The sequence below is a fragment of the Panicum virgatum genome, chromosome 5K, assembly GCF_016808335.1.
Source record: "Panicum virgatum strain AP13 chromosome 5K, P.virgatum_v5, whole genome shotgun sequence".
NCBI lineage: Eukaryota > Viridiplantae > Streptophyta > Magnoliopsida > Poales > Poaceae > Panicum > Panicum virgatum.
This window is the reverse complement of record NC_053140.1, coordinates 56797934-56822834: the sequence shown is the minus strand read 5'-3', so window position 1 is coordinate 56822834 and position 24901 is coordinate 56797934. Positions and strand designations below refer to the sequence as shown.

At 49.1% G+C, this 24901-nt stretch overlaps 1 protein-coding gene and 1 long non-coding RNA gene across 3 annotated transcripts; one reads left to right on the top strand and one right to left on the bottom strand.

Annotated features, from left to right (window-relative positions):
• Positions 1-1354: 1354 nt before the first annotated feature.
• Positions 1355-3838, top strand: LOC120708866. The gene is made up of 2 exons (XR_005689505.1): positions 1355-2427; positions 3541-3838. It is a non-coding gene; the product is annotated as an uncharacterized LOC120708866 (long non-coding RNA).
• A 5251-nt stretch (positions 3839-9089) lies between these two features.
• LOC120708865 (UDP-glucuronate:xylan alpha-glucuronosyltransferase 1-like) lies at positions 9090-14959 on the bottom strand. 2 transcript variants are annotated; one of them, XM_039994286.1, is made up of 5 exons: positions 14707-14959; positions 14088-14225; positions 11646-11846; positions 10837-11471; positions 9090-10543 (listed from the first exon to the last, which is right to left on the bottom strand). In XM_039994286.1, the coding sequence occupies exons 2-5, from the start codon at positions 14126-14128 to the stop codon at positions 9519-9521; spliced, it is 1902 nt and encodes a 633-aa protein (XP_039850220.1). In that variant the 5' UTR covers positions 14129-14225; positions 14707-14959; the 3' UTR covers positions 9090-9518. The 2 variants fall into 2 exon arrangements, with proteins under 2 accessions (XP_039850220.1, XP_039850219.1); XM_039994285.1 differs by lacking the exons at positions 14088-14225; positions 14707-14959 and adding an exon at positions 13188-14045.
• Between the last annotated feature and the right edge of the window lie 9942 nt (positions 14960-24901).

Sequence of the window (24901 nt, the reverse complement as noted above, 5' to 3'; positions counted from 1 at the left end):
AGAAAAGACACCGGCCCGGTTCAAAAGGAAAAGGAAAAGAAAAAAAGTCATATTTACCTCCTTGAACTATGGATCAAGTTTACGTTTCCATCTTAAACTTAAAAACAGGGTATTTTGCATTCTCGGACTCGCAAAACTGGTTATATGATCTCTTTGGGTGTTTTTTCTTAGGGATTTTTTCTTTTTTTCTTTTATGTTTATTTTGGATGAATCTTTGAAAAAATATAGTAAAACACAAAAAAATATAAATTAGAAAATTAAATTTTCTTGTACTGCACAAGAGTAGATATATGCATTGAATATTTTAAATTTTAAATACATATTTTTTTATAATTAATTCATATCTACATCTTCCTTGGTCTAACTATGGTGAAATTTTTATTGTGAGCTAATAATTATATTCTTAAGTTGCAGTAAAAATTTTATGGTTATTGGATCATTTATTTTTGATAAATTGAAGAGTCTCCTATAGCTTAAAATTAAACTCCTGAATCTATAACTTAGGCATACATGATCCAATCAGCATAAAATTTTCACTACAACTCAATCATTTAATTATTAGACCATCATAAAAAATTCACCATAATTGGACCACGAAAAATGTAGATATGAATTAATTATAGAAAAAGGCTAAAAGTATAAATTTACTAAATTATATCATATTATATGTTTACTGCATAGACCTACTCACGTGGAGTCCAACAAAAATTGATTTTATATTTTATGATTTTTTGGGTGATGTACTACAATTTTTCAAAGATTTATCCAAAATAAACATAAAAGTGAAAAGAGGGAAACCACTAAGAAAAAACCACCAAGGAGGTCATATGTCCATTTTCGCGAGTTCGAGGAAGCAAAATACCCGATTTTCGAGTTTAAAGTGAAAACATAAACTCGAGGTAAATATAACATTTTTCAAAGGAAAACCGCATAAACTGGTCTGGGCCGGACAAACATGTGAAATCGACAAACGGGCAATGCAGCCCAGAGGCTGGCAATGCCCCGAATGGAGCTGATGTCCTTTGCAGCCCTATTATAGTCGGCCTCGCAGCCCAGGGGCATCAAACGACTTAGCTTGGGCTGCATCCCGGACCGCTCTGCTAGTTTGCTTTACTTGGGCCTACATTTTCTTAGCGTTTACTATTAGCTGGTTCTTTTTTTTTTTGAAAGGAATAGGGAACAATAAAAAAAATAGGCAGCATATTCCAATCTGGGCTAAATCTCACTAACTCAGCCCAGTGTTTTAATTTACCTGGGCTACTATAAAATCTATATCTATTCTATACAATATACAACTAAAAAGTGTGAAGTTTTTCTATATCTATTATATACAATATACAATTCACGCTTCGTCCGTCGTTCGTCCGTCGTCGTGCCGCGTGCGATCGTCGTCCTGCCGAAATTTACCGGCTGCCGTCCGATCCATTCCACGCCTGCATCCCGCTCCGGCCTCGCCTCGCATTACCCTCACCTCGCAGCGCCGCCAGAACGGAATCTCGTGCCCTCGCTCCATCCCGGCCTCCAGTCCGATCGGCGCCGCCATCCATCCCCCTTCTCCTTGCTGCGTAAGATCGAGCTGGCCGCCGGGCGCTGGCCCCATTAGAACCAGAGATGCACGGAGAGGAGCCCGGAGAGGAGAGGGCTGGGCCGTCGTCCACTCGCGCTGGCCCCTACGTCGCGTCGTCATCACATCGCTCACCCGTGGGCAGCAGGTCCCTGCTTCCTCCGCCGGCGATTTGCGTCACGCTAATCTTCCGCTGCTAATTGTCTTCCGGTCTCCAACTACCATCCCCACGATCTCCATTTGCTCGTGTGCCTCCGCCCCCGAGCTGGACGGGCGGCCGCCGCCACTGCTCCCCATCCTGTCCTTCCTCCATCACTGCCCGCACAATCCAGGATCCAGACCTCCTCTGCGCCGTCTCCTTGCCGGGCCCATGGAAGAGGGCGGCGCGGCCCCGTTGGATGGCGCATAGGATCGGCCCGGAGGAGGGTGCACTGGGCGGCGGTGCCCCGCTCGGCTGCGTTCTCACCCAAGTGGAGACAGTGCCATGACATCCCGGAGGAGACCTCCTGCGAGGAGGTGCCATGGGAAATTGGTTCTCCTCTGAATGAGGTTTGCTGGAGACTATTGCCAATCCGTCGGTAAGATGTAAATAAGCTGCAGCTCGCTCTCCTCAGTTCATTCCAACCATGCGTTCTGCTCCCCGCATGCTCACCATGTGCTTGATGAAAAGCCGGTAAGGATTGTCATCCATATTGTCATGATAATATTTACTGTTTTTGAGCATATGCAATATTTTATTATCAATAGAGTGGATTAGGGGGGCCGATCTTCCACTTTTGCCAACTGCGGGAGAAGTCAAGCATGGGTTGGTTGATGGCATCTATTTAATGCAGCCATGGAGCTTTCATGTTGCAGGCAGTCAAGTGAGTTGAATGCTTATTATGATCCGCAAATTATTAGTCCAGTGCTTGGTGTGTAAATCGTTATGGTTTAGGCCACACATGGCATTATATAGTCACAGCCAAAGGTTGCTACTCAGATCCAAGTGCAGACCTTTAATTTTCTGCCAGCCTTCCAAGATAGGTTGCAACGTTGCTTCTGTGTTGGCACTAAGCCCTTCATGTCTGAACTCTGAACTTCTATGTCGGTGCCACACTTGGTCTGCTATAGACATAATTACAAATGCAAGTTCGCAGCAGTCAATTCAACACGAGCTGTACATTTGTTTCTTTGCTAGGAGAGTGTATAGTTGCTTTGATGGGGTACGCTTGCTTGAATCAAATTTAGAGATGCAGATGTTTGTTAGGTTACTGTAGTTAGGATCGGAGGCAATTAGTCTAGGAATGGGTGCTGTGCACATGCCACCTAGCTTTCATTAGTACATATACAACATTAGCCTCTTTAGATTTAGTATTTTCTTACAATTAAAAGTATTGGCAATGCTCATGAAAGTATTGGCAAGAATCAGGATGACTCAATGAGATTGGCTTTTGATTTTGTTTCCTTCGTGAAACTGAAATGCTTCCACTTCTTGAGAACATATGTGGTGCCACATTAAAGCTTTGTGAGGTTATACATGGTGAGATGCGGAACACTCTGAAGTTTAAGAGCTCCGCCCTACATGAAGGAATGGGGAACAATAAATCATATTCGAAGAAACAGCTCCGAACCATGCAATTTCTATAGAATCAGTTTATTACTATATGCATAATTTAAGAGCTGCCGTGAAATTTATCACCATCTTGTTCTCTGCTAGAGTTCTCTTAAGACAAATAATAGTCTAATGTATGTTTTTGCAGTGCTATTCGTCAGCTCATGTGCTTAATTCTTCATTAGGGAAATCCTTCTTGCTTGATCCATTATCTGCCATGGATGATGGCTGAAGAAATGCTGTGTTTTCAGAACTAAAATTTGTGATTCTGGAACATGAATTTCATTCTTCAACACCATTGATCATTATTATTCTTTTTTCCATTGTGAACCATGAAAATGGATGCCATAGCTAAACAGTATGTTTTTTAAACCTGAAACTCTAGGAACCTGATTGGAGGAAGTTTTTGTTTGAAACAAGTCACCCCTGCAACTAATGCATTGTCTGATGAAGGCGTCAAGGCTCTCACGGTCTCACCATAGGACGCAGGATGGTGGGTCATCTGCATTGGTCTAGAGCATATTTTCTGAATGAATATGCTTGCTTGATTTTGTATAAGTAGTTTTCTCCCGAGTATTCATGTGTTAAGTGAAATAATTATTTTCATTTTCTCTACAATATTATCAGACATGAGATACAATGGTATTGGGAGATTACTATGGTGAAGCTTTGGTTCTACTCAACCAACAAAGCATAGTCGCATTTAGCAGATCAAATGGTTATCCAACCTACTCCTAACTTGACCCAACCTCTTCCTGACTTGATCCAACATGAGTCCATCTCTATGGGTCTGCCAAAGCTAACAGTGAATATGTACAACTATAGGATGCATGTAGCTGCACATACAGTCAAAGTAGGTTATATACATGTTAACACAACACACATTGAGTTCAAAATATTTGGAGCTCATTTGCTAAATAAAACTGAGCGAAGAAGGATGGTAGGTGAAATAATTCTTCCCGGTACTTGGAAACTGCCAAGTGATGTACACTATTGAAGGCTGTTGACCAACATAAACTGGATGAACAGAGGGCTCAAGTCAAGATGTGGGTGTAGGCTTTTGTGGACCAAACTAGAAAAACTAGAAGGGAGGGCCTTCTGTAACTGGCGCTGCCCCTTGCTTGCTGTAGTCTTTTCTTGCATGTGTGTTGCAATTAGTCGCTAGAGTTCCCAGGATTACATGCTGCATTGTACGAACGTGAACTTTAATGTACTTTTTAAAATGGATTATTCACCATCTATATCATTTGGCAGTATGCATGTATTCAAAATGGAATAGCTGATGGCAACCTTGAAGATGCAATTATTTTTCGCGATTGTGCCTGAGCATGTTTTTCAGTAAGAGGAAGAGAAACAAAGTACAACGTACTAGTTGGTTTCGGAGAATGGAAACCAAGTACACAGAGTTAGACTATTACACGGCAGTCGATGTGCGGCCTGGTAATCTACCCACTGATGTACACGGGTGTCACCACTCCGGTTGCCAGAGTGTCCAACCCAGCCGGCAACAAAGCATCGAAGGCCTCACATGGGTGTCACCACCCCGGCTGCCAGAGTGCCCATCCCCGCCAGCAACAAAGCATCCAAGGCCTCACAGTGCGAAATAGTAAGGGAGGAAGAGAAACTTCCTCAAATTGCTGGAAGGATGAGGCATCCGGCGGGTGAGTGTCTGAAGTGAGGCCCAGCTTCCTCATCATCACATTTTGCGCCTGAACCGCTGGATTTGTAGCACGATGGCGCGACTTCTTCGCCAACCTTTCGCTGCGGCGGATGGTGAAGTCTTATGGTTGCTGTCGTGAGCGCCGTCGTGGCGGCGAGGCGACCAACACGGGTGGGGGAGCCTCTGAACAAACATCATGTACAAAATTAGCAACCACTTCTTTTACCGGCGAGCTGGCATCAGGGAACAACTGTAACGGAAGAACCTCGCGTGTTCCCCGCACCACCGTGACATTGCGGCGAGAGTACACCTGTAGCGGAGGAACAACCGTAGCGGCGGTCTGGTGGGCATCCGCCGGCGGCGTACCAGGAGGAACATCGTCCAACGTGGGTTTGGCCGGACAGAAGCCTGGTGGCCTGTCCTCATCATGCTCCGAGGCTGCGCCGGCCTGTGTGTACTCCTGCTGAGATGGCACCGGAGGCGAGTCCACAACCCGCAGAGTGGGGCGCGGTGGTGGTGTCTGCAACACTAAGTCGGCGTGCTGGGGCGGCACCTGCTGCCTTCCAGGAAGGCTGCAGGTGTAGGACATCTCCGCCGGTCGCACATCCTCGAGCCAAGCGATTGCCGGAGCAGCACCCAGGCTCAGAGATGAAGCAGCGAAATCCTCCAACATCGGGTCATCCGTGGTGTTGCGACCGGTAGGTGTGTCACGAGGCCACAGGGTGAGTACCAGTGGGTCGGGCACGAGCAGCCGTGGCCCCAAGACCAGTTCACCGTGAGCGGCCCGAGCAGGGCCCGAGCAGCTGCAGCATCACCGGAGGAGCCAGTCGGAGCATCCGAGATGTTGTCCCTCGCCCGCCTCCGGTGTCTCGAACGACGTCGCCGTCGCTCGCCTCCGTCATGTGCAGCGACAGCCGGCGACGGGCCGTGCAGTAGTCCTGCCCCTTCGGCAGGTGAACTCGTCGTCCGCCTATGTTGCGCGAACGAAGTCTTCTGGCGTCGAGGAGCAGCCACTTGCTGAGAGAAGCGTCCGTCCACCACCAAATCCGGTGAGGCCGGCGGAGGGCGCTTGCAACTCTTGGCATGGTGCCAGAAGCCGCGGCACCGTAGGCATCTTGTCGGCAACCAGCAGGTGGCCACCTTGTGCAAGTAGGAAAGGCAACTGAAGCATCGGCCTTCCATATCAGCCAAGAATCGCCGCCGGTTGGAGTCCTGAAGGGGCGGCAGGTGTGGTTGTCGGGCAGGTATGGTCGGCGGACCTACCCGGACCGCACGCCGGTTGGAGGCCAGCACCTTCTGCCACCCATCAGCGTCGGGCGGCGCAGCCCGGGAGTAGATGCGCGGGCCCACCCTCTCGTGGACGGGGAGGCGTCATCCCTTCTCATCTGGCGGCGTGATGCGCGGCCCCGGACGGAGATGAGACGACGTTCGACGGGGGCGAGCGCCGAGGCGGACATGGCGCCGGTCATCCCGCCCACGATAAGGGGGGCCGATGACCAGTCGGGTCTGGGGCCGACACCGCTTGCCTTGACGCCCCTGGACCTCTGGTCGGCGACAGTCGGCGGCAGTAGATCTGGCCCCGTCCTGCCCCGCAAAGGCTCTGTGAGGGTTGCGAGAGGCGCCGCGGTAGGGTGAACCAGGGTTGGCGATGGGGGCCGGGGGGCTCCGTCTAATGATGTCGCGGAAGCTCGCCGGACGCGGCTCCAACGAGACGTCCGCGTCGGAGCAGTCCGCGTCACTCAACTCGGCCCAGCGCCTCGACTTCGTGCGGCCAGAGGTGAGGCCACTGGGGTAGAAGGGGCTCGCCGAGGGGGAGAGGGAGGAGAGAGAGGGAGAGGAGGTCGCCGGTGCCGGAGTGACGGCCGGGGAGCCGGCGGGAGGGCTGGGGAGCGCTGGTTCTTGCCGGGGGGATGGAGGAGGAGTCTCTCCGACTCCAAGGAGGGAGACGGAGACGGGGCTGGCCGCCGACGCAGGCGCCGTGGTGGCCGGTGGCCTGGTAGGGGCGAAGGAGCCCACCTCTGGATCTCCCATTCTATGAAGTGGGAGGAGGAGAGACTAGGATGTATGGGGAGGTGGCGTGGAGGTGGACATGGATCTGCAAACATAGAGGGAAGGTCGGGCGGCGGAGATCCGCCCGGCGGCGGGGCGCCGGCCACGGGGTAGTCGTTAGGAGAGCACGGGGTGGAACGCTCCCACGGGGCGAGCTTGAAGATGCAATTATATTGGGGAATAGCAGAATTGTTATTGCTCCAAATGAACTATGAATATGGTTTTCCGAATACTTGTTATATATCATGTTTTTCATGCTCTTTTTTATCACGTTGAGAATATTTTAATACCCGTAGCAACGCACGGGCATAGATCTAGTAAAACAGAAAAGTCTTCTTCACTGGGCATTGACCGTAAACCCTGACGTTGACGCATGCCCTCTGACTCAGCCAGCCGGACCGGAGACCGGTCGTTGTTGCCGCACCGGCAACGCGGCGCGCCACCGCTGCCGCGTGACGGCGAGAGGCCAACCAACCGCGGGATTCCTCCCTGTCCCGTGCTGGAGCACGACGTCTCCACCACGTGGATGTCCGCGTTGCCAACGCAGGGCCAGCACAGGTGACGAGCGCGAACTGTGCCCATCCAGCTGCGCCCGTCGTGCTCGTACGGGCAGTGCCCCACGACCAGTTCCCTCCTTTGTGTTGTTTCTCCCCCGCTTTGCCCGGTCAAAAGCCCAAAGGCTGGCATCACCCTGCCCCTCCGCTCCTCGTCCAACGCGGCCGCGCGACAGGTGCCCGACGCGGCGCGGCGCGTGTCACCGCGCCGGCCCTAGCGCGGTGGTCTCCGGCCTGGCGCCCCCCCTAGGGGCTACCGGGCTAGGGCACCGAGTCGAGTGTGGAGTACTGGAGTGGTGGTGTCCATGCCATGCCCATGCTGCCGTGCATGCATCTGACTGACCAGCGCCAGGGAGGTGGCGTTCGATTGCCGCGTCCCCCTAGCCCGTACGTGCCCGCACCGAGGCGGAGAGACGCCGGGGCTCCCACCGCCCCTGCCGCCGCGTGTACTACCTCGAACCCGTCCCCTCCCAAGACAATACTTGTAGTAGCCGCGGTACGGACAACGACGCGGCGCTCTGTACCGTGGCGCGCCACCGGCAGGGCGGCATAGAATAGCGAGCTCTCAGCTCGCAACGCGACGCCGACGCGCGTGGGACGAGACGAACAGGAGAGTAGTGGTTGGAGGAGGCAGCAACAAGGGCCTTTCCCGTGTACTGGCGCGGCTAGTGAAACCGGGCGTCAGATCTGGACGCATCCCTGGGATTTCTCCTAGTGGGCGCCCGCGAGGAAGAGACCTAATCCCAGTGACCCCCCCCCCCCCCCCCCCGGGTCACTTGCAGCGCAAACATCCAATCAACCACCCCAATCGTGAGCGACAAGGGATTTGTTTGAGACGGGATGCTCACTCAATCACGGAGGGGAGCATGTACAGTGTCTCGGAAGGGAGAACGAGCGACTGCCACCGCCGGGAGAGCCTCGTACAGCCTAGTCCCCGTGCTTTTTATGTGAGCTGCTGTTGGAAAAGCGAGCTGAGCTGCAAAAGACCGCGTCGCCAAGGAACTGAACATGACTGAGATCATGGGATCCGGCCAATGATGATGCATCTCGTCTCGTGTTCTTTTGACAGAGCAGCAAGCCAGCAACGCACACAACAGCGCGTATCAGGGGGTGTTTTTGGAATAGGGAATTAAAAAAAGTCCCAAGGACTTTTTAGTATTTAAAAATATTAAATAAATATTAATTATAAAACTAACTGCAGAACCTGAGGCTAAACTGCGAGACGAATCTAATGAGATATCTTAATTCATAATTAACGAATGATTACTATAGTATCACTGTAGCAAATTATGAATTAATTAGGCTCATTAGATTCGCCTCGCGAAAAAACACTCAGCTGTCAAAAAAATATTTATAAACAAATTTTATTTAATACTATAAAATAGTAAAATTCCTTTTAATGTGATAAAGACTTCTGGAAAAAATTGGGATCCAAACAGGCCTCAGTAGATGCAAATGATGGTGCTTTCTCCGCATCAGTTGCCAGTAGGGAAGCACGGCATTTGAATGCTGGCATGGTTTGGTGGCACAGGCCAAAGGACACACAGAAGTGCAGCAAGCGTGCAAGGAGCTCAAAGGCAGTGGTCGTCAAACAGCACTCCAACATAACACAGTATCATTTTTGGTCCCCCATCAGCTAGCAGTTCAGCTAATCCAACTTCCACAGCGGCATAAAAAGTGACATCCATCATATTCATGGCAAAATCATGCAGTGTTTGCTGGTCAGCAATCTGATGTTGCATCACTCCAGATTGATCACTGAAACTGTTCAACCACCATACATCAACAAACCAGGCGTACTGCAGCACAGCAATAGCCGATGGAACATGAAGCAACAAGACCCCGGACAGGACTCTAAGCCAGAAAGGAAAACAGCCTATACTGACGAATTATTAGCAGAAGAAACCAAAAAAATTTGCCAGCCATCAAAAAGCAGCGGGAGGGCGCTGGAGTGATTGGCCAACAGAGGTATAGAGTCATTCGGGAAGAGCCGAAGAGGCCTACATAGCTACCTTCACAAAGTTGTTGCTATGTATGTATGGAGCTTCAGAAGTTTTGTATCTGGGTATACTACTCTCTCAACAAAGCTATCTACAGATCTCATGAGCTCGACAGGCTCGCAGTAGGCGGAGCAGGCGCCGGGTTGTTCTTTGTCGAGTTGGTCTTGTTCTCACCCCAATGCCACAGCATGCTCTCCCAGAAGCAGAACTTCTCAAAGCAGGTTTTCAGCCTTGGATCAGTTATGTTCCTTTTCCAGTGCCCGTCAGTGAAGTTTGCTTTCTCAGCCTGCCGCCGCTCCCACTCCAACCCGGCCTTCAGCCTTGACCTCAGAAGGCAATAGCTCTGAAGCTTCTTCGGCATCTTGTTGTGCACCTTCCACCAGCGAGCATGTGCAACATCACTCGCAAACTCCCGCAGAATTTCTACATTCCAGTTGCAGTCGTAGTCCCGGAAGCACAGCCATGGCTTCCGGCCCAAGTAGTGAAGGACATAGAGGATTGGCGGGTTAGCCCCAAACAACCTAGTCTTCTTCGCCTTCACTGCCTCTTCATCGCCCTCCCAGAAATGCTTCAAGAAGTTCATGTGTTTTGGAATGCGATGCCACCATGTGAATATCTCATTCAGATAGCCCTGGTCGCCACCATTGTACGATGTTATCTCATTGATGTGCTCCATCAGTAACTGGAACGTGCAGTTCGAGGGCTCAATGACCATCACTCCAGAGTTGAAGAGTGTTGCATTGTTGCCAGTTGCAGTGATTTCCGGCATTGCAAACAAGAAATCTATATTCCTCAGGATAAGGAGATCAGCATCAATGAATATAACCTTGTCATAATCTGTAAGCTGCCATAGCCGGAATTTGCTGTAGTTCCATTCATTGTAGGCATCTCGTTCAGCCTTAGGGTTCCGGATCCTCTCTATTATTCTGACCTTCCACCCCGCAGATTCCAGCCCCTTGCGGTGGTGATCACTTATGGTCTCATCAACAAGAATAACAAGGTCTCTTGTAGATCCTGCTTGGCGAATGCTTTGAGCTGCTGTGATTGCACCACAAACATATTCACTTGCTGAATGCAGTATTGTACCATATGCTTCTCTGCGTCTGTCCACTGTGTAAAGTCGTGCTGCAATGGAAAGGAAATTTCCATCATTCCAGGGAAAAAAACTTAGAAGGAAAATAGATATATTTTGACTTTTCCTGACAAGTTTACTATGCATGCCTACATAAAGCAAGATAATGTCTGACCAACTTGTTACAGGAAATGATACAGTTATTCTAATACTGAGCTGTGACGATTTCAGCATTGTTTATCACTGTATAAGTGCGCACATGCTAATGCATGCAATCATAGCTTATAGAGTTAATGGGTTTTCTGGATATGTGGCTATTACCAAATTGAGACATTAATCAATTTACCTTTTGCGTTCAGTGGAACAGCAAGCTCACAGGAACCAACAGGTAGCCTGAGTTTCTCCTGTAGAGCCTTCACATCAGGTTTGTACAGCCAAGCATTGCCTTCACGTTTCACCAGGTTCTTGCAAGAGAAGAGATTTGGAACCGGGAAGCAATCAGTCACAAAGAGCACATGGACTCCACCATTGCCTCTTGCCGTGGTCGCTGCTATTTTTGCTGCTGATAACTGCAAATGCAGCCGTGCAACATCTCTTGACCAACCCGCCACACGAGTACAGGGAAGCTTAACAGCAACAACATCAAAGTGTGTCGATCTTGGAAAATTTGGATCTGGAAGCGAAGGGCAAGATGGTATCTCTGTTTCTTCCTCCTCATCTATCCATTCAGGATAGAGAGTCTGCCAGGTAATGGTTTCATTGGCATGCTCTAGTCTTACGACTGAAAAATCACTTTCTGGGAGCATATCTGTCCAAGTGCCAAACTCAGTTCTGTTAAAATTCAGGAGTGCAACTTTGAGCTTTTGTTCACCACCATTCAGATTTTGAATACTTTTATATACATCTTCCCATTGAATGTTGGCAGTAGAGACATATCGAGGATCAGAACTTCTCTTATCCCATATCCACCCATTGACAAGTCTGCAAACCATCACACCAGTGTAAGCACCATGGCAATGTACTTAGTGTTGTTATACAAACAACTACTAACCTCAACCATAGGAAAGACACGGTGTTTTCTTTTTGGGGGGGGGGGGGGGGGGGAGGGGGGGCACATTACTGGATAATTGTATAATTGTGTGCATGTGTACTTACCTAGAGCTTGACTGTAGCTGATGTTCATACACAGACGGCGTGTATAGGAGTGTTAGAAATGCCGCAGACATGATAGCAAAGAGCAAAAGTTGCAAGGATCTGAATTTGCATCCCGAGCTTTTCTCCAGAACAAAAACATCAAATTTTTCAACCTCTTTGAAACTTTTGCTTTTCTGAGTCCTTCTCTTAGCCGTGTCCTCACTGCAAGAAGTATAAACAAAACAGTATCAAGGAAAGCAAACTCTTCCATGCAACTATTTGCACAGCAATTAGTAATCATAGTCATAAAAAAATGATTTGTATTCCGTCTATTTGTGGGCACAAGGCAGTCATCAAAAATTGGATGGTCAATGTAGGATTAGACCATTTGTGGTGATAGAATGGAGAATTGCACCTGTGAAAAATTACCGGTAGTAAATTGCTGAAGGAATAATGCAATTTCCAGCTTATGAGATCATTGTTTTTACACAAATTACAAAAGCAATAGACTCTTCAGCAGGTCCATGCCAAACTAACTATATTATCAGGATAACATTACCTGGTCCAAATTTTTTACTATATCTTACTCCCTCCTTCCCCGTTTATAAGGCATGGTGGAACATGACACGGTCTTCTAAACAACACTTTGACCATTTATTTATCATATATTATATCACTTTTGATTATAAACTTATAATCATTGTAAAATATATTTGATTATGAATCCAATCATATGAAATTTGCATTATAAAAATAAAAATTTAATAGTCAAATTATTGGTCAAAGATGACAAGGTTTGAATCTTGATATACGTGTATGCCTTATAAACAGGGAAGGAGGGAGTAGTTCTACTAGAAAGGTAGTAATAAAATATTACTGGTGCTGGTGTTTTAAGTTTCCTAGAAGTTTACACTGGTCTTATATTTTTTTACTTGGGAAGAGGTGGATCCACTGACACGTGGGGGCATCTGTGGACAGAACTGCCTTGTAATACAAAAACTAAAGCACTGAAAGCACATCTTTTTTAGTGGAAAAACTTGCAGTATCACATATGTATAAAGGGAAAGTGCTCAATCAAACTAAAGTAGTTTGGCTATGGAAGAAAAAAGGCTAAAGGAAAAATCCACTCCCAGCACTGAGAATTAAAAAGGAGCCAAAAGAAAATTAGTGGCCTCTGTTATTCCCCACAGCTGAACTTTATTAGTCACATCTTTTGGGAAAGCAGAGCATCATTAAGCACGAAGACGCCAGGTACCTAACCCCCATGTTCTTCGTCGCAAATCAAATCGCAAGAGCACGCTTAGCGCCGGGCCACCAGCAGTTTGAATACCATAAAACACGCAACTAAAAAGCTGCACATATGATTAATCCCAGATGCAGAGAAGCTGTTCCTTTTGCGGTACTACCATAGACGCCCTGACGAAAATTAGGCCCAGAAATATGGACCCGACCAAGATAGCCGAAATCACTTCACACAGCAAAACCCAGCATTTCCCACACGCCAAGCATGGCAATTCAACGGTCCTGAGCCAGAGGCCGCTCGAAGCAGCAGCAGTAGCTGACCTGCTCAACGTGGCAGCCGTATTGCCCCCGTAGCAGCCCCTGCACATGAAACTATTACGTGCAGTGCAGGGGTTTAATGGCCTTGCTGCCGCAACGAGCTGTCTTTGGGGTCAAAAACGGCAGCAAGAGCACTTGGATGGCCACCGACGCCTGGCTGCGCACTTCATGCAGCAAAAAATAAATGTTCCGCTCAAACCGAAACGTTGTTGCTCGTTAGTAGCATCTAAATATGTAATCACAAAAGTGAGTAACTTTCGGCCAGGAGAAACCGGGAGAACCGATGAGTGAGGACGGGCAGATTTACACGTTTGAAACGCATCGACAGACGACAGCGAACCATCAACGACAGGAGCGCATATAACGGCATCACTACATCAGTAGGTCACAGCTGGATGGGGAAAAGAGCAAGTTTCTTTGCAAAATGGGAGGAAGAACGGATGGACGGGCGGAGGATGTCATAAAGGCACAACAACCACTACCTGCACCACCTACAAAATCAGAGGAAGTTATGGAGGAGGAGGCCAGTAGGGGGGCAGAGCATGGTGAACGGGAACGGCGGCCAGCAGGAAACGAACGGCATCTTGTACAGGGTACACGGCAGTGGTACCGCAGCACTACTGCGAGATTACACGATAAGGATGGAGGAGGATAGTCTCCACCAGAGACATCGGCATCAGTAGCAGGTTAGATGCAAGTAAATCCAGCAATCCAGCATGCAGCACATGAGCGCACATGGCTCAGGCAAAGCGGGCATCTGAGCCTGAACCTGGATTAGCATGCCATCCACCCCAAGCAGAACCAGCTCAAAAGCGTGACCAGCAGGAGGGGTGGCGTGAGGGAGGGAGGGATGGGAGGAAAGGTTTGCTTGCTTTAGATCGGGAGGAAGGGGGGAGATCTTACGCTGCCCCGGCCGGCCGGTACCGGGCCTCCAAGGAACCCATGCGCTTGATCTCCAGGATCCTTGTCGGCGCGTTCACGGACTCCGACGAAGCCTCACGCCGACCACGCTTCCGCCGCCCCGGTTGCGCCGCTTCTCATCTGCAATGGAGACACAGGACGCGGCAGGATACGTGAGCGCTGGCAGTTCGCTGAAGCAAGGAAAAAAAAACAAGAAGATGCCCGAATGCCACACAGGGGCACACCGCACACACAATAGAAGTGGAAACCTTCCCGAGATGAAGAGCGGGAAAGGGAACGGCCAAACAGAAGGGCCGGGTAGAAACAAGTAACAACAACGCGAGCGAGGTAAAGCTGCGAGCCCGAATCTACGAGCCACCGGAAAAGGAGGGCAGCAAATCAAGCAAAAACTACAAGCGAGGTAAAAAGGGGCAAATCCGCCGCGGAACAAACCCAAATCGAGCAAATGGTGGTGCCAAACAACCCCCCCGCGGAAAAGCACCCAAACCGCCGCGACCAGATCAAGCGGCGCCCGGCGAGAAGGCGCCAGAACCGGATCGAAACAGCGCACGAAAAGCGGGGCAGCATCCGGCGGCGGCGCGGTCAGGCAGCGCTTGCTTACCCGGAAGGCAGCCGGCAGGCGGGCGGAGGAGGAGAGGCGCTGCGGCCCTGCGGCGGCGGCGAGCGCTGCAGCTGAAATGGCGAGAGCAGCGGGCGGCGGCGAGCAGGAGCGGCGTGGGGAGGGGATTCACGCAGTCGGTGGCGGCTGAGTGGCTCCGGTTCGCCCCCTCGCCGCTTCTTCTACAGAGCTCTGGGTGGGCTTGGGAGGGTGGAGGGGTGGATTTATATATAAGCTACACGAAAAACTACACTGCCCCGCAAAGCGAAGGGGGCGAGCGGGGGTTATGCAAGCGAGGCAGATGGAAAAAATTGGGAGTAATCTTTCCCTGGGGCCCACGGAGTGTACGGCCGCGGCCAAATCTTTCATCCCGGGGGGTCCTCCGGGTGATTAGCGGAGTCGGTGAGGATGGTTAGGCGAGGAGGCTTTACGGACCGGTGGTGGGTAAAATTGTAAAATCGAGAGGAAGCAGCGGGGGAAGCTGAGGCGGCTCGGGCTCGTGTTCAATTACGGGTTTAACAAACAGGCGAATATTAATTAGTACTAGATAAGGACACGGTGTGTGTTTTTTAAGTACTGAATCCATGAACGAACGGTCACATGCCAAGAATGGTAAAAGTTAGTAAACTCCAATATACTAGCAGTAAACTCGTAATAAGAGTTCATTCCTTTCTCTAAGTATATATACACACAATTTTCAGGTGCTATTTTCAAGTCGTAAGCATCAGCAAATGAGGTCAATCTGTCAGCCTCAAACTCGCTCTCAGCGTGTTTAACCTAGCAGAGAAAAGACCAGAAATGTGAGAATACATGAGCGCTGCGACGTGAAAAAACTGGGCTTGCTAACAGGCCGTAAGCGTTTCCCTAAAAAAAAAAGACAGGCCGTAATCGTTTACATGATGATTACATCATCTCCCGTTCATGTGGCCAGAGGTCAGGAAGAACATGCAACGCACGTAACTTAAATGGTAGTCCAACTTAAATTACGACAAGTAGCTTCATCTCATCATCTGACCGACTTTGACGGATTGACTGCTGCGTTGGATCAAGTTGACGCGTTTCAGGGATTTCGGTGTGAAGCCACGCTGGAGAAAACATGCAAAGTGCAACCACCCGTCACCAAGCTTAATACAACTAGCAGTAGCTTTGAATGCCTTTGCTTAGTGGTGATCGCTTGTTAGGAATCTTCCGTACTGCGTCCAAGACATCCAAACATGGCACCAGTACCATTTCCCGCATGACCTTTTGTTGTTCACTTCCACACGGTCTAGACACTCTAGTCACAGTTCAACGAATGCATTCCGGGGGATCTTATTTCTTTTAAAAAATCTTTACTCAGCTTTTGTTTTATGATATTAGTCCATTTACATGCCAGCTAAGAGAGGACAGTTATTCAGACTATCGCATTTTCGTTTCATTCTATTTACTTATTACCTCGTTCCATAACTTTTTTTTGCGGGTGTTCCATAATTATTTTCTTACGAGAAGAAAATATTTTTTTACTCAGCACTCATGCTTCAATAAAAATATCACTCACTATTTGGCTGACTTATCAGCCAACCAGTCAGCAGTATTTTTCTCTCGCATATCAGCATCAGCCACCAACTAACCAGCAATATTTTTCTTTCACAACAAATCAGCACCAGCCACAGCCGAACGGAGTGACTAAGAACAGACACAGTGGAATGAAAGTGTAATTATTTAAAGTTTAATATGCCTGAATTTATACGGTCACCGGCACATGCTTGATTCACCTACCAGCGTCATCACATCTCCATTGCAATTGCAAGCCGGAGCTCCCGTTGTTAAGCTTAAGCACCTCCACCGACGTTCCATGATCGCATCCATCCCTGGCAGGATGGCATCGCCATCATGGCCGCGAGACAAAAAAATGCCAGAGCGGAGAGAGAGCGAACCGGGGGGGGGGGGGGGGGGGGGGGGGGGGGGGTACGCGAACGCCAATTCCAGGTGGGCCTCGCGTCCCCCTCCTGCAATATCTGTGGACGTAATCAATGAGGAGGAACGCCATGAATACGGTGAGGGCAGCATCGTCTCGGCTCGGCTCGGTGTCGGAGCCGCCTTGGCATGGCCTCGCCAGCGCCCAATGCCGCTCGGTTTCTTTTCTTTTTAAAAAAAAAACGGTTTCTTTCTTTCTCCACCGCCTTCTGATCGAGGTCGTGTTTGGATGGCACGAATTTTTTTTGGTTTGACCACTAATTAAGACTATTAAATAAAGTCTAATTACGAAACTATCTCCATAACTATGGTATTATAGTAGTTACTGTAACTAACGAGATCTTTAACCATATGATCGGGGGATAATTAAGTACAGTTAATGTAGCATCACTGTAGCCAATTATAACGGAGCTTGGCTTATTAGATTCGTATCGAAAAGTTATACTCATCCGTAAAAATATTTCACAAATAAACTTTATTTAGTACACCATGTATGTATTCATCTTTTTGTGAAAAAATTTCACGCTCTCATCCAAACACGACCCGAGTGAAGAAAAAGAGGAGAAAGTGTGGCGCCAGTCCGGGCTTCAGTTGGACGGGCGAATCCGGTCTGGTCCGGATCGGCATCGGCGCTCCGGGCGCGGCCACCTGTGTTGGGGCATTCAATTCAAATCCACGCCCCTGGCGACGAAATCCACGCCTGGAAAGACCGCAGCAGCGGCCACTGCTGGTTAAGGGCCGTGTTTGGATGGCTTTTGAAAAAAATTTCATGAAAATTTTTCGGTGCTTTGACTATTAATTAGAGTATTAAATAAAATTTAATTATGAAATCACCTCTACAACTATGATACTGTAGTAGTACTGTAGCTAATAAGCCATTTGATCATATATTTAGGGGATGATTAGGTACGATTACTGTAGTATCACTGTAGCCAATCATAACGGAACTTGGCTCATTAGATTCGTCTCAAAAAGTTACCCTCATCCGTGAAAAAATTTCGCAAATAAACTTCGTTTAATATTCCATACATATATTCGTCTTTGTTTGAAAAATTTTCCAAGGTCTCATCCAAACACGGCCAAGGTTAACTGCGCGGCGCTCTGTCCCGGCAAAGCCATCGATCTCGCTCGTCGTGAGTGGAGGCCCGGTCGGGTTCGGGCTTGCAGGTCGCAGCGCCCCGCCGCCGCCCCACCCGCTGTGCCGCGCGTACGTTACGCCGCGCCCGCGGCGAGAAGGAGGCGCCGGTCGGTTCCCATTCGGCCATTCCGCGTGGAGAGAGCACGCGCCCGAGGCCGATAGCCGTTGCGACTCGCGAGAACCGCGCCAGGAGCACGTCGAGCGCGGCGCGGGTGGCTCTGCGGGGCGGGCGCGCCGCGTTCACGGGGCCTCGGCGTACGCGTCGCGGTTTCGCCCTGCAAAGTCTGCCGTTGTTTAGCTTTTCAGAAAAATAAAATCTACCGTTGTTGATGGGTGAAAACGAAACGGCTGCCTTTTTTCCTGCCGTATCGGACTACCTGATAGCTTGGCAGCGACTACTAGAGAGAGAGGGGGGGAGAGGAAATTTGGGCCGTGTTTGGATAGCTTTCGGAAAAAAATTCATAAAAACTTTTCAGTTGTTTGACCACTAATTAGAGGTCTTAAATAAAGTCTAATTATGAAACTACCTCAACAATTATATTACTGTAGCAGTCATTGTAGCTAACGAGGCATTTGATCGTACGTTTAGGGAATAATTATACGCAGTTACTGTAGCATCACTGTAGCCAATTATAATGAAACTTGACTCATTGGATTCGTCTCGAAAAATTATACTCATCCGTGAAAAGGTTTCGCAAATAAATTCTGTTTAGTACTTCATACATGCATTCGTCTTCTTATGAAAAAAGTTTCATAGTTTAAACCAAACACGGCATGCGATTTTCAGGTTTGATCGCGTATAAAGGGTGACCGACCTCCGGACTCCAGTCACTCTGTTTGCTTCATCTTCGCTGCATTTAGCTAACAGTATTTCTCTCTCACACAAAACCAGTACTAACCACCAACACTAACCAACCAATAGTATTTTTCTATCATAAAAAATCAGCACCAGCCATCAACACTAACCAACCGAACACAGTCAGTAACGCGTGTTTCCCCCACACCCTTTTCTCCTGGTGCTCACGAGACAATTCCTCGTGACGCCCGCCGCGCCGATTCGAAACAGACCCGCCGGGAAACAAACGGCTGCTTTGCCAGGCCAGAATTGACGCTTGACGGGAGCCAACGGCCGGCCGCTTTCACATGGCGACGATGATGGATGATGCCATGGCCGCAAGGAGGTAGGAGCGCCATGCCAACACATCGACCGCGTGCTCGATCCTACTCCACCTCCCCCAAAATTCGCCATGGCAACAGTGAGAAGCCGGAAGGTGGCGGCGTGCGCCACTCCGGCTGTCGCCATGGATGGGGCAGCACAGTACTACCACGGCGGACATCGGCCGGTCCAGCTGATATACTTTGTTCCAAGATCGATCGATCCTAATTCGATGGCGACACGAGGCATCTGTCCCCAGCGTTATCTGAACCGTATCCTCTGCCGTGCCCATGGAATTGGACACTTCTTTGTCTCCTCTGCAAAATTCGTTCCACACAAAGCAACCACCAGCAAACCGCCGTTTACCTTTTGCGTGCATGCTGCTTATCCTAGTGTGGTTTTCTCCAAGTATTGTACGGTTACATCACAGACCCATCAGAGCACGAGGGTGCTTAGCACCAGGTCAGGCCAGTGCTGAGCGCTACTGCTAGCTACTACAATGATGGGTGGTAGTATTGGACATTGACGAAAGAAAGCCTGCGTGCATCATTGCAGCAAATGCACGAGCCTTTCGCTAGTACGCTTGAACCGCAAATACGCTTGGTAGTGTATATATTCTAGTCATGGTGCGCCACATTGTGGGTAGTGGTTGGCGCAGCGCTTTTGCTAACGCCCTGGATATGGAGAGGAGACGGGTGGTTGCGGGCAAAGGCAGAGGAGCTGGAGGAAAGCGAGCACGGCATGGCATCATGGATGCTAGCTGCTATGGAGTAGCTGCTAGTAGCTTCTTCTTATCAAAGCCATTCTATAAACCGCCGGGCCAACCGCAACTCAAAGGAACGATGGCGTGTTGGCATGATAGATTAAAAAAGAGCTTCTGCCGGTTACCAGCACCAAAGCTTTCGGTTAGGACTCAAAAAGTTACTGCGAGCCAAGGGACAGGCCAGTGGCAAGGCTCCAGCTCCATCCGGGGGCCTGAGCATCACTTGACGCGCCGTATGCGTGGAGCTGATGCGTCGCGAGATCTTCTTGCCTGGCTGGCGATGCCGGGATGATCCAGGACTAGTTTACTCGTGCCAATCTGGTTCACACGCGTCCCCATTGGCCCATGAATCCTTCTAGATTTGTTCTCGTGCCCACCAACCAACGTGCCTCCTGCACTACGCTACACCCATGTCCATGTACTGGGGTAGCAATGCTGCACTGATTCATCCACGGCAATTTTTCTTCGCTTTTCTCCCTGACCCTGCCCCACATGGGGAGCCAAGGAAGAACCCCGTTTCTTCTCCCACTAGCAGCTGGCTACCATCCCCTGAGGGCTGAGGTCCTCTCATATTCTTTGGCATCTCACAGGTTGCTGCCTGCCTTAATGGCGTGGGCACGAGCCGAGAGTCGTCCCTGACTCGCCGCAAGTGCAACGACTGATCAACTCGCTGGCCCCCGCCGCGCGGTTGCGAGACCTCCTCATTTACGTCGGTGTGCCGGTGTCGCCGGTGGTGGTTGGCTGTCCGCCCACGCCGGGTTTCAATGATCGAGCTCGCCGTGACCCCGCCGCCGCCACGCCAGCGCGCCTCTCGCCGCCAAGCAAACGCTCGACGGCCGGGTGCAGGCGGCCGGCGCGTCCAGATCATCCTCGGCTTCGGCTCGCTGTACCATACCACCACGCGGGCAGGAGATCGGAGGAGGGGAGGATGCGAAATGGAAGCGAAATTTGGGGGCCGCCTGCGTGAGAAACAAAGGGCACGAGAAGCGCGTGACGGCGCCCCGGCGCGCTAGGAACAAGCGCGCGGCAGCGGTGGGGGTCGGGCGTGCGTGGCGTGGCGTCACAAAGGCGGCCGATCGGATGCGGTCGGGGCAGGGGGACCAACCGCGTCCGGCCATCTGGCCTGATGAGACGAAACCTCGCAGGGGTAGCTGTAGCTTGGCCTGGGAAAAAGAAAAGGAAAAAGGAGAGACCGACCGAGAGTCCGAGAGGAGAGAGGAGGACTGGAGGAAGGGGCCAGGAGGACGAGAGCCACAGCCACTGACACTGAGCCAGTCGCACAGCTCACGGATCAGGCCGACACATGGAAGCGTGTGGGTGTGGCCGGCCATCGCGGCAGTGAAAACAAATGGTGGGATGCTGTCCTTGTCGAGTCCTTCGGTTCTACCGAGATTTCTTCCGGGGTCTTGCCTACTGGTAGTATTTTTTTACTTCTACACACAGAGGGGTGGTGAGAAGAAAAAAAAACCCTTCATGTGATGCGCATGTTACCCTCCTCTTTCTTGGCGTCTCATTATGTGCTCAATCGTCAGATGTACCATGCCTTTACAGGCTAGTGCTACAGGTGCAGGGTCAAAGGCCACGCCAACAAGTTCTCAGGGTGTGGATTTTTTTTGGAGGAGTGTTCCTCCCTTCCTCTACAAGCATAGGGTGTGGCGAGTCTACTATACCTGAACCTCTTATCAAGGCATTGAGCCATTAACAAATGGAGACCACATGTGGCCGGCTTTGCTTATCTATCGCCGTTGTCCATGCATGTGGCCCCATTGCCATCAGCGCGTTGGCGTTTGCCATTTGACATGGGCACATTGCCTCCTGCGTCAAGACTGCTCCTTCCATGCCAAAATGTTGAAAACAACATCGGAATAACCCATCTCATCTTTTCGGGTGGCAAATAATTAGTCATGGAGCGTGCGGAAATTGAGCATGAAGGTTTCCGATTCTTAACAATCAAAGCAACCTACATTGCATAATAAAATACCTTTGAGTACCAATGTTTCTCAATTTACAGACATATTCCACTCAATACGAATTTTCTATGCAAGTAATGATTCTCCTCACTCCTGGTTGGGGTTCAAGGATCTCTTTTATTTTATTTTTTATGCAGCACTACATAGTTTTTGGGAGCCCTGCTACACTGTGGTGGTAGAAATAATGTGTGGTCTAATCTAATTACAGTTGCTACACGCGCGCGCCCACACACACGAGACCTGTACATTGTCAGGTTTTAAGGTTATCCTGTACTTGAACCTCTCATCATCAAGGCATTGATAAAAGAAGACCACATGTGCTCAGCTTTGCTTATCCCCGTTTTTCATGCAGCTATCAACGCGTTGGCGTCTGCGACATGGAAATGAATTGCTTCCTGCATCAAGAGATTGCTTCGATCTAGAATGTTGACAATAGCATAAAAATATGTCATAATTTCTTTTGAGGGAACAAAGTAATCCATCATTGAGTGGGACAAAGCCTATGCATAATAAAATGTCCCCCTCCGTTCTAAAACGGCAGAGGTTAACATGTATCTCCATTACAAAATTTCCACTTAATATCACCTTTCCTATTGAGAAATAAACTGATTCTCTTCGGTCTTGGTTGTGCTCCAAGGAAGTTTTTTAATTACCCCTTTTTTCAAGCATCTCAGCACTATCATGAAAGTGATTATTAAAGACGGCACACACAAAATGTTCCATTAATTATTGATGCTCTTTGTTGTTGGCAGAAGCTGTACGGGTTCAACAATGGAATGATCGAATAAATAGCAAAGTTCCTTTCAAAACCCCCACAGCACTGTACTAGTACAAATCTGATACTCCACTAACAGCTCCAACTCCAAGCCTCTCCTACGCACTTGTGTGTTCTCATCTAAGAATACTTTGCATTTTGCAATATTGATCGGTTCCCATCTCTAGAAAATATTCTAGACCAAGGGATGATTTTATTACTCCGGTCCCTGCATGAATTGTGGACCCACTTGTAGAAAATATTGTCCTGATAATATGTTTATATTTATAGAGGAATATCACCCTGGAAAGAAAATATGGGAGAAAAGGTGGGCTAGTATTATTCCAGTCGAGGAACAAGGTCACGATTTTCACGTCAAACTGATGCTGACTGATATCTAGCCATCTACCGGCTTCTAATAATCATGTGAAGAAAAAATGCTGGCTTTAATGATTATATTAATTCTCCAACGGCCATCAAACTGTAATAAATTCAGCTACAGTTTAATTTACAACCCAGCTGTCGGTCATAACTTGGTTCTCGACGTGTATGATGATGTAGAATTGCAGATGGTTCGTTCAAGTGTCGACCATCTGAAAGCAAGAGATGGACCGCCGGCTTAGCTGAGCTTCTTCCACAGGCCAAAATCTTCGCAAATTTATCTCCGTCCAAATGTCAAATCAGACAGGCGCCCATTTTGTTTCCTGAAGAGTTTCTGCCAAACTGATGAAATTATGAAAAACTGTCGCCTCCAACGCTAGCTGCTGGCTTCCCCCGTGACCGACGGTGCCGTTTGGTGCCGACCGATCTGTACGAAATGGGAAGATGCAACTCGCTCTTGGCTTGGCGTCGCGGACCTGATCTCACCCATGGCTAGCAGCCAAGCTTTCCTCCGGCAGGCGAAAATCCTATCCGGATTAGCGTAGTAGCTCGTAGCGGTCGGTCTGTGGCTACCGATCGAGATCCGGACTTGGAATGTAGTGTAGCGCATGGTGAATTGGTAAGGAAGGGGGCCCTGCGAGACAACTCCGACAGGGCCGTGCCGAACTGAAAGCAAAGCCGCAACGACTTGATGATCGATTCCTCTCTCCGACCAAAATCGTTGCGCAACGACATTGACGACACGGAAGCTTCTGTACTACTATACTCACTCAGTTCGCCAGCCAGCTCCAACTCCAGCCTAATAATATTTTCCTCTCACACCACTCCAGCCACCAGCTCCAGCTCCAGCCAGCCAACAATATTTTTTCTTTCACACCACTCCACTCACTAGCTCCAGCTCCAGCCGAGCGAAAGGGGCAAAGTGTTCCCTTGCACCATCCGGCACGCTGTTTTCTTAGTGTATTTTCTCTCTCATCATTTTTCCTCTTTCTTGTTTTTTTTGAGCGCATTTTTTTTCTTCCTTGTTGATGATGACTTGATGAGGGGTGGTGGTGGTTCGTGCGTATGGTGATTTCAGCGCCGATGTGGAGGATAGGCGATCTGCCGAGACGTACTGCGGCGGCGACGGCGACGGCGACAGCTGCGAGTCGATCGGAGGGCAAGATCCAACCTTCTTGTTTGGTTCTCTTAGCGCATATAAGCTGAAAAAAGGAGTCTCGCATGCATGGAGTGCTAAATGAAATTTATTTGCAAAATCTTTTTAAAGATGGATGTACCTTTTCGCGACGAATCTAATGACGGTAATTAATTAATTATTGGTTACAGTGATACTACAATAATCATCCTCTAATCACACAGTCAAAGACCTCATTAGATTCTTCAGAATTCCTAGCACATGAGTTCTAAAGTTGGTTTTATAAACTGATTTTATTTAACACCGTAATTAATAGTTAAAGTTTCTTAACACTCACTAGCACAGAGAAAACAGAGCATGTATATCTGCGTCGGGCGGCAGCTTCGCGCCTTTGTCAACTCGCGTCGTCGTTCACCAACCCTGACAAGTGACGACATGCTGAAAGTAAAAGGTCACTCGAATGTCATGTTTCGCATTTTTTTTCCTAGCTACTACTAGTACAATATTAGAGGATGTCGTCAGTACTGGCACAGTAGATGGAAGTCCGTCCACGTCACGTTCGGGTAGTTTGGAGCTCTGATTGGCTGCTAATCGCCTAACGTTTGGCCGTCCTTGGAGGTACGACACGAAGGCCTGACCTGGAATTTGGTCCGGAGCGGAGACTTGTTTACTTAAGAAACGGTGTCGTCTTTGATTTCAATAAATCCGCCGCTGATGTCATGCATGCCGCCGTTGCGAGGGTACAGGATCGGAGAGGCTATAGCTAGGGACGAGCACGTTTTGGCGGCCACAGGATAATGGCATCAGTTCGGTTAGGCTGCTAAACAAATGAAGGAGCGCGCGTGCTGGCCTGTGTCGGTCTGAAACTTGCTACTGTACGAACGAGGCAGGGGTCTCCCAATCTGAAACAGTAGATGCGTTGACTCGGACAGTAGAAACGTTTGG